Source organism: Sciurus carolinensis, chromosome X, assembly GCF_902686445.1.
Source record: "Sciurus carolinensis chromosome X, mSciCar1.2, whole genome shotgun sequence".
NCBI lineage: Eukaryota > Metazoa > Chordata > Mammalia > Rodentia > Sciuridae > Sciurus > Sciurus carolinensis.
Window position 1 is genome coordinate 82377900 of NC_062232.1, and position 16097 is coordinate 82393996.

A 16097-nucleotide genomic window follows, 5' to 3' on the forward strand; every position below is an offset into this window, starting at 1 on the left:
TATCAGTCAAGGAAATAAGGGATTACTCCACCTCACAAAGGTTGTGTGAATCTTTTCAATGTAATGAAACTCACTTTAAGCAAGTAAGATATGCCAAAAAATAAAGTCTTACAAAGGAAACCAGTTATGAGTTGATTACTCACATTATACAAGGACACTTTTCCTCTAGGAAAAAAAATACACCACAGGGTTTCTTTAAATATAGAATGCCACCACTGTGGTTAACATGGGGTCTAATTCACAAAACAAACACTCTCTGGCTGAACAGCTTTTCAGGAACCCAACTACCATCAAAGATGTATCCATAGATCCTCCTGGAGATCCCAGTCAGGTTTTCTCTTCTGTGACACAAAGCACTTAGAGGATGCACCTGAGGAACTACTGTCGAGAAATATGGAGTGTACTTTGGTTGCAAATGTTCTGTCTTTGAGCAAGTCATTTGCCTTTTCTAACTCCATTTTTCATATAGTAGAAAGAAACACTGGTCCCTTCTGACAATTCTTCCAGGAATGCTATGAAACTGCATGGTCCTAGCTAATATTTTTAAACAAATTCTGCAAAGGAAGTTTCTGCATGGGAGCCCAAGCTCCTGAAGCTGGCAGAGCTACCCTTCCTGTAGCTGCAGGACTTTCATCATTCCCCCATAGTGACACAGGGAGGCGCTAGCACACGAGGTACGCCCACCACAAGTAGAGTGACCCCACTATGCTGCCCACACAAAAAACACTCCTAAATACACAACAGCTAAAGAGGAAATGTAACTTGAAGAGCATTTCCCTCCACAAACAACTGATCCTCTGAGACTTTCACTTCAAGCCTCTGAATTGTTCGAAGTAAATGAAGCTCGCATTAAAGGCCAGCCAGTCACACATCAAGAAATCAAGTCTCCTCTCAGAAGGGGAAAATGACTGCTCCAGAGCCAGCCTCCCACCTCTCATATGCAGGACTCTTGTATAAATGACTTCATTTACCCACATCTGAGGCACTTGATCCAGTCAAATCATGGCCTCCCTAAGCCCTGGAAGCTGAGACATATGTGGAGGGGTCAACATCTGAAATTCCAAGCAGACTCCTCAGATCCACTGCAACACCATAAATGAAAGACTCCAGCTTTGCAAGGAGGTCAGTTTATACTTTTTTATTTTTTGTTTTGTTTTCAGTCCTCTAATTCCTAACAAGCAGTTCCCTGAACCCTTAGTTTCAGCCTCTGGGCACAATATTTGGAAGCTATTGCAGACTTCAGCAAGGTGAGGGAGGGAGAGGTCTCCAGCTCCTCCCACCTCATAAGTACGACAGTCAAGAAAAACAAGGTGGGGCTACTGAGGCCAAAAACAAGTGGTTCTCTGTTAAGAAGAATTCCAACGCCTCAGAGCCTCTCTGGAAAATGTCCTGCCTCCAGCACCCTAGGGAGAGAAATCTCAGGATCATTAGCAAACACTCTGGCTGAGCTCAACTTTAGTGAAGGTGTATAGGGAGAGAGGTGATCTCTAAGGTAACCAGCTAATTGCCAATAAGGAATGATAATAATAAATTAGCAAATACTAATGTAAACTAACTCAGTTCTGCAGCAGTTGCATGGAGACGACAGAGGAACAGTTTATTCTGGAACACATCTTGCAAGCTGATCCCCGCTGGGAAAGGCACTGCCTCAGCTAGATGTGTAACAGGGCAAATAAAGGTACGATGTAGGCAATGTGTGTCCCTAGAATGTCTAACAGTAGAATTGGAGCCCTTGATTTTTGAAGAAGAGGGAGTGAGCATGCTTGGACAGATGTGGGCTGCATTGTTTTTCTATTGTTTCCTCCTGCAGCCTGAAGATTATTCTTTTATCTTAAGAGTTAAGATTTAAATCATTCCAAGACCCCATCACAATAAAGAAACTAAAATTTTATAAAAGCAAGCTCACTGGAGGGTTTGTTTTCATTGGTAGTGATATGTTGTATCATTTCATGCTATCCAAACCAGCTTCATCATACCTATTAATTTTCTAGTGCTCTCCTCAATCTGCCATGTGATAGATTTGTGGCCGTCCTTAGCCCAGAGTTTCACTCTAATCACTGCAAATCCCTAAATTTTAATTCTGTTTTAAGGTCCAAAATATGCTGAGATATTTCTTTCTTTTTTTTTTTCACAGTCTAACTGAGGTTTTATTGTTATTATTTGCACGAAGATAACCATGCATTCAGACACTTTGTGTCTTTTTTACAGGATAACTGGAAGCATTCAATTCAGCCTGCCACACATGTCCTTGTTCTCTAATCTTTTCCACTGCTACTACATAAACTACTTATGAAATTATTGCATGAATGACCACAGCAGAGCATGCACAGAACCTTTAGGCCAAATCATATCAAAGATGCTACAGATTTCAGGCAAAGGTAGGAAATATACGGAAAACACTCAAGAGGCTGGGAATTTAGCTCAGTGGTACAGCACTTGCCTTTCCTGACAAGAGGTCCTGGGTTCAATCCCCAGCATAGGGGAGGAGAGGAAAACTCAAGATGAGATTGAAATTGAAACCAAAATCTAAATCCCTATGTACCTATGTATGAATAGAATTCTACAAGGTCTTGGCTACTACACTCACTCCTTTAGAATTGTAAGCTTAAAAACATTCAGCATCAGAAAACTAAAACTTAAAGTAGGCCACACAAAAAGAATGAGTATTTTTTATCATTCAACACTCCTGAAGTCAGGAAAAGACCCTACCCAATTCTCCTTTCCCAGCAGAAATGTTATATGACATACTAAGTAGCACTCAAAACAAAAATATTTTAGAAAAATCTTATGAAAGTTAAAAGCATACTCTTTCTTCTCTATTCATCTTCTTTTTCAACCACTTTTCCTCTTTCTTCACTTTTTCTCCCTGTATACACACACACAGAGCAAACTCTCATTCACACACACACACATACACACACAAACATCTGTGAACTAATGAAACAGGACACCAAGGATTCAAATTTCACCCTCCAATTCAAGATATTTGAAAAATACTAGCATAAATAATTCTGCAAAAGTCTTCTGTAAACAACAAAGGCATCCTCCACCTTGCCTCCTCAAATTTGTGCACAAAACCACAAAATCCACATAGCCAACTTTCCAACCAACACCAGAGGACAGGTAAACAATGATATGAAATTCTATGCAGGATTATCTCTGTCATATGAGAAGTTAAATTCAAATTCTCTACTCTAGTGCTCCATTCCCTTTACCATACCTACCTAAGTGCATTCAAAGTCATGTTCCTTATAGTATCAATAGTGAACATTGTTCCGATGCATCTAGGTTTGCACACTGATGCAGAAGCCACCCTCAGGACTGGGGGTGTAGCCCTGTGTCAGAGTACTTACCTAACACATACCTAGGTTCCCAGCACCACCAAAAATAAAAGTCAACCTCAATTCACCAAACTTTGAGAGTCCAACAGCAAACTTACATAAAAATAATGGCAGGAGAAGGAAGTATGAAGGAGCCTATAAAATAACAGGTGATTAGAAACTATCTTATATTTTAAGACAGTTTGACCAGGCACAGTGGGATGTATCTGTAATTTCAGTGACTCTAGAGACAGAGGAAGTTCACAAGTTTGAGGACAGTCTCAGCTATTTAGTGAGGCCCTATCTCAAAATAAAAACTAAAGAGGGCTGGGAATGTAACTCAGTGTTAGAGCAGCCCTGGATTCAATCCTAGTACCTGGAGAAAGAAAACAGAAAAGAAAAAGAAAAAAAGAAAGGGAAAAAAGAAACTATCTTATGTTACTTGCAAGTGAAATCATATGGGTGATCTTAGCTCCCCAACTAGACTGTGAACTCTCTGAGGGCAGAAGTTACGTCTTATGCTTATTTGGAATTCCCATGGTACATGCTACACAGCTGAGCACAGTGGATGCACTGAAAATGCTTACTGATTTGATTTAATACTCCTGTGATGAATTTCAAAGTGCAATAAAGTAAAGCAGCACAGGAAGTGTGCACAGTAGTTCTGACTCCACTGGTGTATAATACCCTTCCAAGTAAGTGCTATAACAGACTCTACAGCAATGAAGCAAGTGGGTTTGTCACAAAAGGGAGTCCAGTGTCCCAATCTTGTAACATGCTCAGGAAAGAGATGTTATCCTGAATTGAAATTATCTGTTTATTGGGTGTTTCCCTATAAACTGCTTGGGGTCAAAGATCAAGTGTATTATTGTTGTCTCCATAGAAAAGAGTAAGTACAGTGTCTGACATGTTCTAAATGTGCAATAAATGCTAGTGGGTTGTACTAATGAACAAATGAAAGAATGGTTTCACTAAATAGCATGAAAGACAATATAAGTGACATGATACAATAGAAATTTTCATAGACTCTTATCACATCATAGAACTTATTCAGTTCCATAACTGTTGAATAAATGTTGTTTTCTTGGATGGATTCCTTAAGTAATGAGGAAAATATAAAGAAAAGGTAGGGAATATAGCAGGATACTATTATCCTAGGAATCCCACTGCACCCTATATTAGTATTTATCATTCCATATTGCAAATCACCTATTTACTTGCTTATCTCCCTATTAGAATGTACATTCATTGTCTTTTTCATCTATGTAACTCCAGATCCTAGAGCAGTACTTTACAAAGAGTAGACATTCAACAAATACCAGTTGAACAAATGAGTCAACCATTCCTGCTCTTCTATAGCTTTACTGGACTTAAGTATTCTATTCAGTTCACATTCAGGGCTTCTAATATGAAATAAATGAAGAAGTGTCATCCTCCCCATGCAGGACTTTGTGACAGATACAGGTCAAATGGCCTGGTCTGTGCTTGGCTGAGTGGATTTTGCCCTTTTCTAAATGGGTTGTCAATTGAATGCTTTATGAATGCATATTGGAAATACAACTTAACTTCACAGTATCTATTACATGCTATCATGGATCTGCCTACCCCTACACACCAATTCTGTGTGATTTTATTAATTAAACAAGTAGAACATCTGGCTTTGTGAGTCAGGAACATCATCAGAACTGAGACCTTAGCTTTTCTAAATATTTGAAGCAATACATTCTTCACACTGCCCATAGGAGAATCTCAGACAGGACACTAAGCTCTTAAGAAAACCATGTGATCATAGTTGTAGATCTCCTGCCTCTTGAATTATTTCATAGACACAAGGCCTTGCATTTCTCTGGTGCCTTGAACTGATTGCATAAATGATCACCAAGTCCTCAGGATTCGATACTTTTGCCCATCTCTCTAAGTAAGAACACTATCAGCAACAAATACACAACCGTGGCATATTTCACCTCCATTTTTTAATGATCAGTGTGAAGAGTCCAGCCATACCACTTTGTAGGTATCATCATATAGAACCAGCTTAAATTCCTCTTTTTTTATAAGATAAGTGTCCACGGAGAAACACTCAGGTATACACACCATTGGCAACAGTGATTCCCCAATTGCCTAGTAAAGAAATATACCACTTTATGAGCACCTAGGAATCAGACTCTTTGCACTACACAACATCATATCATCCCTTCCAACAACTTTGCATGGCAATGTACCCCTTTCGTAGATGATGAAACAGAGAATCACACCCCATAGCAAGAAGTGACCTTTGGATTCAAAATTGTGATCTGTCTGGCTCCACTACACATAACTACCTCTCTCCCTCTCCACTGCTGAACTATTGGTGGTCTACAAATGATCCTCCAAGTTGTCTATGATCTCGGTCCTCATAGTATTGAGGAATGTTAATAATTATAACTAGCCTGTCTAGCACAATACTAGACTTTCAATAAATTTTTATTTATGGAGTTATTAATTTAAAATATTGGTGCTTTTGTTGCCAGCAAAATACCTCCAGTTGCTCATTAAAAGTACTGCTTTTTTTGAGCTATTAATTCTGGTGGGAACTATTTTTCAGGGGAAGCAATCAATGTAAGTGGTCCTAAGATCCCTTTGCCCTACAAAATTGATATAAACACTATGTGACCCTTTTATGTAAGCATGATATCCTGGGTATATCAAGTGGAAATATTTCTGAAAGAGGAAGGTATCACCAAAACAGTTCTTTCCAAGAAGTTTAGCACCCTGTGTTCTGCCCTCCCTCTCTTGATGACCTGCTTTGTGAATCTTAGCAAATTCATTAGCATCTCTGGACCTCTGTTTCTTCATCAATTGAAGGATAATCTATCAAGATATCTGATTTCAAGTATCAAAGGAGACAACGGTTGTGAAGGTGCTTTGAAAAATGTGGAACTATTCTCCAAGCATACCATATTCCTTTCATTAGTGGCCTGGAAGAGGGCATATGCCTCCCAGTGCATCAAAATTCTAACCAAAGAAGGAATTGGGCAATTCATAGAAAAATGAAAACAACATAAAATATAGCCTTCCACCCAGCCAATCACCCACCATCATCTGAATATCACCCTACTATCCTGAAATATTTCAATAGCCAGCAAGCATCTGACCACATTGTAATTTTTAAAATCCTCCCATTTGGAAACATTCATTCACAGTAAAGGGAAACAGAATTAACTCAAATGCATAGCTAATTCCTAAAATGTTCTTATTAGTGACAGTTTCAACCTCCTCAGCTGTCAAATGTTATTACCAGAACTGCTAAGAAGTGGCAAAGTGACTTTTATTTTCTTACTTGCCTCCCATTAACCAACTCATCCAGATTCTCTGCAAGATGCTACAGAACAGTGGTGTGAGGGGGGTAAAAAGAAAATGGGGGCTTTAGGAGACTGAACAATTCTCACAGGAGGACTATGCCCCCACTGGAGCATTAGACGGATTTCATTCATTTTCAACACTACTTGGTGACTCTTTCTAAGCTATTTCAACTGGCATACTGTTACCACTGGCTGTCAAGCATGCCATATTTGCAACAGGTGGAGAAAACTTGTATTCTGCCAGGACACCATACTGGCATTTCACAGGCTTAGACTTTGTGTTCCTGCTCACAACACCTGCTCACAAAAGTATATGTTGGGTTACCTTTTGCCCCAAGAAAAACTGTTAGCAAAGCAAAGTATGGAAATGGGCTTGTGCAGAGAATTTCTCCAACCCCCCTGCATGGGGTTGTGCTAGCATAACAGTCTATGGTGTACTGGACAGCTCAAAAAGAGGTCTGTGAAGACCTCACAGAGTCACTCATCTGCACTCACCTCAGGCAGAGGCACACCATTGATGATCAGATCTGGCTGCTGGGGGCCCTGGCTGTTGAAAGAGTGATGGTAGATGTGGTTGGCACTGGTATTGCGGGTATTCTGGTTCTCTACATTCAGGAAAGTGCTCTCAGAGCGGCGGCAGCCCAGGGGCAGCGTCTGCTGGTGGTAGTCGAAATAGTTGAGGGAGGAGGTCAGGGAGGAGCAACTGACAACATTCATCTTGTCTGTCTCCTCCACATCCCGGGGTACCAGGCGGATGTCATTCTTACTGATTTTTTTCTTCTTGCTTGATTTCTTTTGATGCCCATAGGAGTACTCAGCGATTCTAAGTGACAGAAAAGGCAGCATGAATTGATAACACCCTCCCAAACCATGCACTGATTAATAAACATTAAGCATCCCAGAGGGTTGCACCCCATCTCCGCTCCAGCTCCTTATTCTGGCGCATTACATCATCTGGTTTCTCCCTGTGCTTTTCACATGCGAAAACAAGCTGAGGGCCATGAAGTTTTCATATTAAACATAGTAACCTCCCCCTACCCCCAAAAAAAAAATTCCTATAATTTGGATCTGGAATTTTTCATTTGAGTGACCAGTGAGCAGGGGTGGGAGGATGGGGAAAGTTGAGCCTATGGGAGAGAAAGCATTAAAATGCTCAAATCTGGAGCTTCCCTGGAACCCAAAACAACTTCTGGGTAAAGTGAGAAGCAAGTCCCAATTTAACAGAAAGACGAGATGGAGGGAAATAAAAAATAAACTGCTTGCAAGTTCCTCCAGGCATTTACCATGTAGCAAACTTCCTTAATCAGCTTCCTCTATGATTGACCTGATCAATTTTGGACTGGGGTAGTTCAGAACCTGTCCTTTGAAGTCTTCTCAACTCCTCTCATCCACACCCTCCTCCCTGCCCTAGCCCAACTCCCTTCTACTCTCCACCCAGCCCCCTCCTCTGCCAGAGAAATCTGATAGCCAAACCCATTTGAATGAGGGGAAATGCCTTTTTACCTCTTTCCCCTTAGGCTCACTTTCTCCTCTGCCTTTTTGTCTTGCTCCTCGCTAATGGGAGAAACCGAGATGCAATGCAGACACTTGCTGTTTTGTCCTTTTATAAAACAGCCGAGGAGACAAGTGATGGTTAAACAATTACTGCAAAGGAATTTAAAGGTTAGTGCATTCAGCATCCTTCTCCATTCAGGTGTGCCTACAAGCAGCTGTGCTGCAACTGGAACATAAAGAGCTCAATTTAATTAACACTGACACAGACCCAGCAACGTGCACCAAAGACACCAAGCATTAAGAGACTTGTCAAAAGAAATACATTAAAATGTAGGCAGATTCTCAATGTCACTTATTACTTAGCACATAATGATTTCAGCTTATTGTTTGGAAATTCAATTGCTAGGCAATAATCAGCAAAACAATAGGGTTAATAAATAATACAGGTTGATCTTTACAAGGGAAAGACTGTGCCTGTATTCTCACTCGACAAAGCTAATTGTCTGAATACAAAAAGGGAGCCCAATTCAAGCAGCAATTGCAGATCATCTTGCAAGTCTCATAAATGAATGCATTTCAGGAAGAGGCTCTGCAGAAGCTGAGAACAAGAAACCTCTGCCTAATCACATGGAAAGATACGCTCCTGAACTTTAGGTTTCTAAAAAGTCTGAGTAGATGGAGAGACTGCATATCTACAGAGGCAAATAATTGCTCTGTCCCTGGGATCTACCTAGAGCTAAGCAGTTGAGTTCCCCTCACCCTTTCACTCCGTGCCCAGGCAGACTTGCAGTGATGGCAAGCTGATGTTACTGAGGCTTGGGAGCAGATAAAATTCCCCCAAACCCCAGGAATAGGGTTGATTTTCTTTTCTAATCTGTTTACAGAATCAATGGGAAGTTCTAATCATTTTGTTTACCCATGATGAGTAAGTTTGGCAATGCCCCGTCCAATTATTCAGCTGAGGCATTCATTGCACAGCCCTTTCTGTATTGACCAATTATTTAATTAAACTGTACTTCATTAATCCCAAACCATCACAGGGAAGAGAGTGCTTTACAAAATACACATTTGGGTGAAGTTGGAGAGCACTGAGATTTGCGCATTTTTTTTCCAAATTCAAATGCTCTCCTCCCTGTTTTAATGATCTCCCTGGCAAGCACTCAGAAAGAGCTCTCACTTCTAGTCATATATCACCAAGAGGTGGCAAAGCCTTCAATATCTTTATTTCAAGTTGATTTCTTTTTCATCAAGGAAAGGGTCTTATGCATTTACTTTATGCTGAGAAAATGGCTTAAAAAGAGCCCCCTCTACCATTATCTCCATATAAATAAAATTTTATTGACCCAGCATTTTTCTCCTATAAAAATCGCCACTGGCAGTCACAGGTTTCAAAGGTAAGAGCAATATTAATTTCCATTTCTCCCATCTGGAATGACTCGGTGCTGAAGGAAAGAAAAGTCATGGCCATTTCACTAGTAACAGGATTAAAGCATTTATGAGGCATTGCAGCTGCTCTTTTATGGCACCTGATTGATATTCATGTGTGGTTAGCATTTGTCTACTAACTTGTGTAATGCAGAGAATAGTAAAAGGGAAACAATAATTGCATGGCTGTTACATATTCAGGGAGCTCTGATTCACAGAAGTGTGCATTTCAGATGGTGTCAACTACAAATCTGACCTACAGGAACATATTTTGACTGATTAACATGCAAGCACAGATGGCACAAAAGACACACTGGATGTGTAGGTGTGTTGAAAGCACACACACACCTTGGTTGGAAATAGCAGCATCATTCATTTTTAGCAAAGTAAAGAAACAACTTTGTTTTCAACTGTTTCGATGAGACACTGCTGGAAAAATTATATATTATCTTAAATTGGATTTTAGAAATTCTTAGACATTTGTTCTATCCAATTGTAAGGAAGAACTTCAGCAGACACTCTAATGTGCTAATCAGGATTGTTTTTTAAATGTTATATTTCATTTGAGTTTCCACATTTCTCTTCTCTTTTCTTTGCTCTTCCCCTCATCTCTTCTCACCCCTGCCCCAATGTACACATCCTGCACACACTTCGAGAGAAATTGTAACACAACAGCCCATAGTGACATCCACTGGTAGCAACCAGATCTTAATGCCACAGCACAGTTCCACATAAGAAGAAAGCATCATCAACTCCAAAGATTGCTATTTTTACTGAAACATCTGGATGCAAAGTCTTGTCCCTTATTGGGACACACCAACCAACCAGATATTTGAAAACATACAGATGCCTGACAGAATTGCACTTTATATAACCAGATGTTTAAGGATTAGATCAAACCAAACTAAGAACAGACTTAAAAACACTAATCACCTGCTTCTCCACACACCCCTGTTCCCTCTTTCCTCTACTCTCTATTTCCCAACTTAAACTCCTACTCCCAAGCACTCTTCAGAGTTTATCTCTGCAGCAAAAGAGGGCAGCTGCCAGCACTCCCTCTCCTTTCAGTACCTGTCTCCAAATCACTGTGCCCTGGAAATCAGGTTATGGTTTTCCTGAAAATATGAGTCTCATCTCTTCTTATCTCTTTTCTTCTCTCTCCCGTTCTCTCTCTCCCCTCTCTCCCTCCCTCCCCCTCTCCCTATTTCCCATAATTTCATAGAGACAGCTGTGCAAATTTTAAAATGATAATTGCTTTTCTGCTTATCATCATTATGTGACAGAATCCATTCAAACAGTAAATGATTGTCTTCCAGCAAATTGTCAGATCAAAAGAATTGATCAACTTGGACTGTCACAAACTTTTCACCCTCCACAAAGAAGCAGTGTGAGTATGCTGCATGCAATTAAGTGGGACACAAAAGCACTGGGGTTTTCACACAGAGACACAGATACTCACACCTTACTCATCCAAGACAAAGAAGAAAAGAAAGAAAAGTTGGCTCTACCTGCAATTGTAGGTTCGGATCTCTTTGTTGTCGCGCTTGCACTTGATTGCCACGAAGATCATAGTGACAAAGAGGATGCCAGCAATGGAGCCCAGGGCGATAATGAAAATCAAGGAAAGGTTCACTGAGCCCATTGACTCTTGGGCATCAAGAGCCGGGGACAGGTAGATTAGGACCAGCGCAGAGGCTGAGAGAGACGTCTTGCCGTGGTCATGGGCCACCACAATAAGCTCATAGGAAGCCTTAGAGCTCTCACCGAAGGTGCGGGTGGTTCTGACTTCGCCATTGACCTGATCTATTTCAAAGAAGCCGCGGTCACCCTCTGTCATGTCATAGGTAACTCGACCATTTTCACCCTCGTCGTAGTCATCTGCCTTGACAACAGTCACCAGGTAGCCTATGCCTGAGTTTCGGGGGATGTAGACCTCAGCAGTGCCATTGATCAGTGGTGGGGCTGTGATAACTGGGGTATTGTCGTTGACGTCGAGGATGATGACTCGCACTGTGGCGTTGCTTTGCAGTGAGGGCAGGCCACCATCCTTGGCCAGCACTTTGAATTCAAATGCCTTGGTCTGCTCATGGTTGAAGGATCGCAGAGCATAGATATCACCAGAATTGGGATTAATGGAGACATAAGTGAATACAGGCATGTCCCGAACCTGCGACGGCACTATTTGGTAGGAGACACTGCCATTGAGACCCAGATCGGGATCGCGGGCCGACACAGAGAGAAGATAGGCACCGGGAGTGTTATTCTCCTGCACGATGACCTGATAGTAGGGCTTAGAGAAGTGCGGGTGGTTGTCATTCTCATCAGTTATGCGAACTGTAAAGGACTTGGCACTTTGCAGCATGGGTACGCCGCCGTCGCGCGCCTGAATGGTAAGGTTGTACTGATCGTGCTGCTCGCGATCCAGACGACCGTCCACCAGGATAGTGGAGAAACTCTCATACTCCTGCAGCCGAAACGGCACGTTGCCCAGCAAACGGCACTGCACACGTCCATTGAGGCCCGAGTCGCGATCAGATACCCTAACTAGGGCGATCACGTAGCCCGGGGGGGCGCTCTCGCTCACCTCCACAAGCTCACTGTTGACCGACAGCAAGTTGATAACCGGTGGGTTGTCATTGGTGTCCAGGACGCTGACGGTGACCTTGCAGTGTGCTGGGATAGAGTTGGGACCCAGGTCCTTGGCCTGAACATCCAGTTCATACACGTGGCCCTCTTCATAGTCTAGGGCACCGGTGACAGTGACCAAGCCACTGTGTGGATCGATCTGGAAGAGCTCGCGTGTGCGGTCATTGACATAGCCATAGAAAGAGTAGACAACCTGGCCGTTAGTACCCTCGTCTGGGTCACTAGCATTCAGGCGAATGACAGGTGTGTTGGGAGGCGAGTTCTCAGGCACGCTCACCGCGTAGGTGGACTCGCCAAACACCGGGTTGTTGTCATTGGAGTCAGTGACCTTGATGCTGAGGCCCACAGTGCCCAAGTGTGGTGGGTCGCCGCCGTCGAGAGCAGTGATGCGAAAACTATAGTGCGACTGAGTCTCGCGGTCCAGGCTTTTCTCCACCACAAGTTCAGCAAACCGTGAACCGTCTCCACGCGTCTTGATCTCCAGACCGAACAGCTCATTGGGCGTGAGCTCATAAGTCTGCACCCCAAAGCTGCCAGAGTCGGGATCATAGGCGCTGTCCAGTGGGATACGAGTGCCGGGGCTGGCTGCCTCAGAGATCTCCAGCTCAATTTGTGCCGCCGGGAAACTGGGCGCATTGTCGTTCAGGTCCTTGATCTCCACTTTAATCACGCAGATCTCCATTGAGCTGGACATAACCTCGAGAGAGATGATGCACTTTGGGCTTTGTCGGCACAGCAGATCGCGGTCGATCTTCTGCTTGGTGACCAGCAGGCCGGAGCTAGGGTTGATGTCCACCAGGTGCGGAGCGGAATTAGACACCACGCGGAAGGCGGAGGCCTGCCTGGGGTCCAGCGCGAAGCCTGCCTCTCGCGCGTCCTTGGCCACGTTAGCGATTACTGTCCCGGCACGCTGCTCTTCTTCCACTGAGTACTTGAGGTTAATGAGGGCGGCCGCCTGCGTCCACAGTACAGCCAGCAGTAGCAGCACCGGCAGCAGGAGCGACTCCATGGCTGCGCGGGGCTCTGCCTGGCCTCGCCTCTCCACACCCCTCCGAGGCCGACGCCGCCGGCGCTCCAGCTTCCCGCCGGCTCGGGCCGCCTGTTGCGCGCGCCCCGTGGCCCCGGAGGCCGCGGGAGGAGTCCCGCCCAGGGCGGCCCGGCGGCGCGGGGCGTATACCCGCGCCGGCTCCAATGCTGAGGTTGCGGTGGCCTCGGCGGGGGCTCGCTGGGGGCCCGGGGGCTCCAAGGTGCCGAGGGAGCGCCGCGCGGCCCCGAGCCCCCTCCCTCCAGCCCGGCTACTCAGTTTTCCCCCTTCAAAGTTAGCCGGGCTCGACTGGCCGCAGCGGCGCAGGGCTGCGGGTCTGGTGGTGTTTTCGAGGCTGAGACCACCCGCGGCTGAGTCCGGACAGCACTTGGAGGGAAGACTCAAAGGGGCGTAGGAGCGCAGCCTTTCAGGCACTGCCCGACCCGCCGCAGCGCACCGGCACTGGGGCTGGCGAGCGCGTTGTCTGTGCACCTGGCATGCGCAAGGACCTCCCCCCAGCGCTCCCGGCTCACTGCAGAGAGAGGACCCGCCTGGAATGCGCCCTCCGGGGTCCGGGGGGGCCACACTGGCCTCTTCAAGGCCTTTTGGGGAAAAAGAGGGCTCACAGGCGGGAGTCTGATTTGCTGGCAAGGGCTGCGTGTGCCCAGGGATCTGGCTGAGCTGGATGGCGGTCCCAGGGCTGACAGAGGAAGGGGGAGGGGACAGAGGCTGCCGAAGAGAACGCGTGCTCCCCCGCGCTGAGATTGGCGTCGGAGGGCTTGGGAGGCGCGTCTGTCCAGGATCCGAGGTGGGCACGGAGTCTCCTCTACAGAGCGGTTGAAGGGCTGCGGCGTTTCTTGGAAATCAAAGTTACCGACGCAGCCCAAGCCGCCACATCAAGTTTGTGAAAACGGGGAGATGGCAATTTGTCCAAGAAAATCAAAGTCCCGGTCTTTTCAATGGCCCGGTGGGGGGAGGGAGGTGGGGAGTAGGGAGGAGGGGAAGGGAAGCTACAACAGTACCGGCCGGAGAGGCGGGGCAGCCGCCTTGGGTACCAGGGGTTTCTCCTTCTCCCTGGGTTTGGGCTGGAGTGTCGCTCCAAGTGTCGCCGCTGCCGTCGCTGCCGCTGCCGCTGCCGCGGAAGGAAGCCCTCTTAGTTCAGTCGCATGTCGCTGGGTCCGCCTCAGCAGCTGCCACGATTGACGGTTTTGTCGCCGCCAAAGTTTACTTGCGGGAGCGTCTCGATTCCATCCTCCCGGAGAGGCACTGACCGCACTGCCTTGGGCTCCCTCCCTTCCGGGCGCTCGCGCGCTCGGAAGGTCTGTCTTGCTCTCTGTCTGCCTCGGGCTGTGTGTGAGAGAGAAAGAGTGAGTGTGTGGCGTGGGGAGTGTGAGTGTGGAGTATGAGCGAGCAGGAAGAGATGGGTTTGGGGTGGGAGGTTTCGGATCTTAGATGAATCTGCTCCGCTGGAATGCCGCGGAGAGCAACGCGCCAAGGGCCCGCGCTGGGCTACGGACGCGGATGCCAGTGTCCCCAGGGCAAGCCAGGCATGGTGAGCGGGAGATGTGCTGCCGTCTGCGCTCGCTCGTCCGTCTCCCCTCTGCGCCAGCCACCGCCGCTACTGCTGCTGCTGCTCCTCCTGATGCCGCAAACTACTGGCCGTGGAGTCTAGAGAGAGCCGGAGAGAGCCTGAGCAGCCGAGCCCGGCTACGCCAGGCGTTGGCCAATCAGCGCGCCGCCCAGCGGGCTCCGGTCTTGGGGCGGGACCAAGGCGCCGGGGGCGGGGTGGGGAGGGGCCAGGCGGAAACTTACACACCGGCGGGACCGAGTGGTACCCGGGCCTGTGGAGCCCTTGCGGGAGTCGGGGGAGGCCGGATAGGAGGCACAAGGGGACGAAAGAGGGCAGGGTAGATCGGGAAGGGGATGTGCTGGTGCTGCTGCTGAGAACCCTGTGCCTCTCCAGTTTGCAGAGATTGCAGGACAGATGAGGATTTGATTCTCTTGGCGTGTTTATCTCCCTCACATATCTTCCTTCCTATATTGAATATAATATTCATTCTCTTTCCTCTCTTCCCCCACTGATTCTACCGATTCTTTGTCTCATCGCCCTGGATTTGTCTGTTTCTCTGTTTTCCTCTCTTCCCATTTTTGGGTAGTGTAAGGAAGAAAGGAAAGGAGAAAGCGCCCCTGGGGTGGTCATTCACCGGCACTTGGCCAGTGCGTCTTCACTTCAGTGGGGGCCAGCATCCATCCAGATCATCGCCCCCATCCCTCAAACCCTGGCAGACGCCGCACTCCCGCCAACCCCCACCAACAGGGTCCCTGACTGGGTTCGGCTAGCTCTTTTCTGTTGCTTATTAATCAAACTGAAACCGTGGTGCAAAGACTGAACATTGAAGAGATCTGAACACATTTTACTGCCCCTCACCCCACCCTTTAGATAATTTAGCTTCCTATAAATAAATTGTACATTTGAGAACAGTCAGTGGAGCGAACGCCGCCGCGCTGCACCGTGCCGAGCCTCGCCTTGCCTAACCTCACCAAGCCCGGAGAGCGGAGAACTGGACAGACGCTATGGGGTGGGCGCGCGGTCCGCGTAGGTCTCTGGCAGCAGGCATCCGGTGCTGGTGTGCTGGGCGCCCCAGCCTTCCCACCCCGCCTGGGTCTCAAGGGGCTGCCAGTTCCCCTTGGGCGGCTGCGGCGGCTGCGGCTGTGTCAATGCTGGGAAACCTGAGGCCGGCGTGACCAGGACTGACATCAAGCTTAGCCTGCCTTCTGGATGGAAGGCGCCCTGGGGATTGAGGGGACTCCTCCATGCCCTGATCTGAGGCTCTTAATTAAGGTCAC

General features: G+C 46.5%; 1 protein-coding gene across 3 annotated transcripts in view; it reads right to left on the reverse strand.

Moving 5' to 3' along the window:
- Pcdh19 (protocadherin 19) overlaps positions 1–14884 on the reverse strand; it is a 99408-nt gene extending 84524 nt beyond the window's left edge. The window contains exons 1-3 of one of the 3 annotated variants that reach the window (XM_047536017.1): positions 11089–14087; positions 8165–8305; positions 7157–7484 (exon numbers count right to left, since the gene is read on the reverse strand). In XM_047536017.1, coding sequence (XP_047391973.1) covers positions 7157–7484; positions 8165–8305; positions 11089–13235 — 2616 coding nt within the window. In that variant the 5' untranslated portion in view covers positions 13236–14087. Of the gene's footprint in view, positions 1–7156; positions 7485–8164; positions 8306–11088 lie in introns of all 3 variants that reach the window. The other 2 variants (XM_047536016.1, XM_047536015.1) reach the window with 2 other exon arrangements.
- Between the last annotated feature and the right edge of the window lie 1213 nt (positions 14885–16097).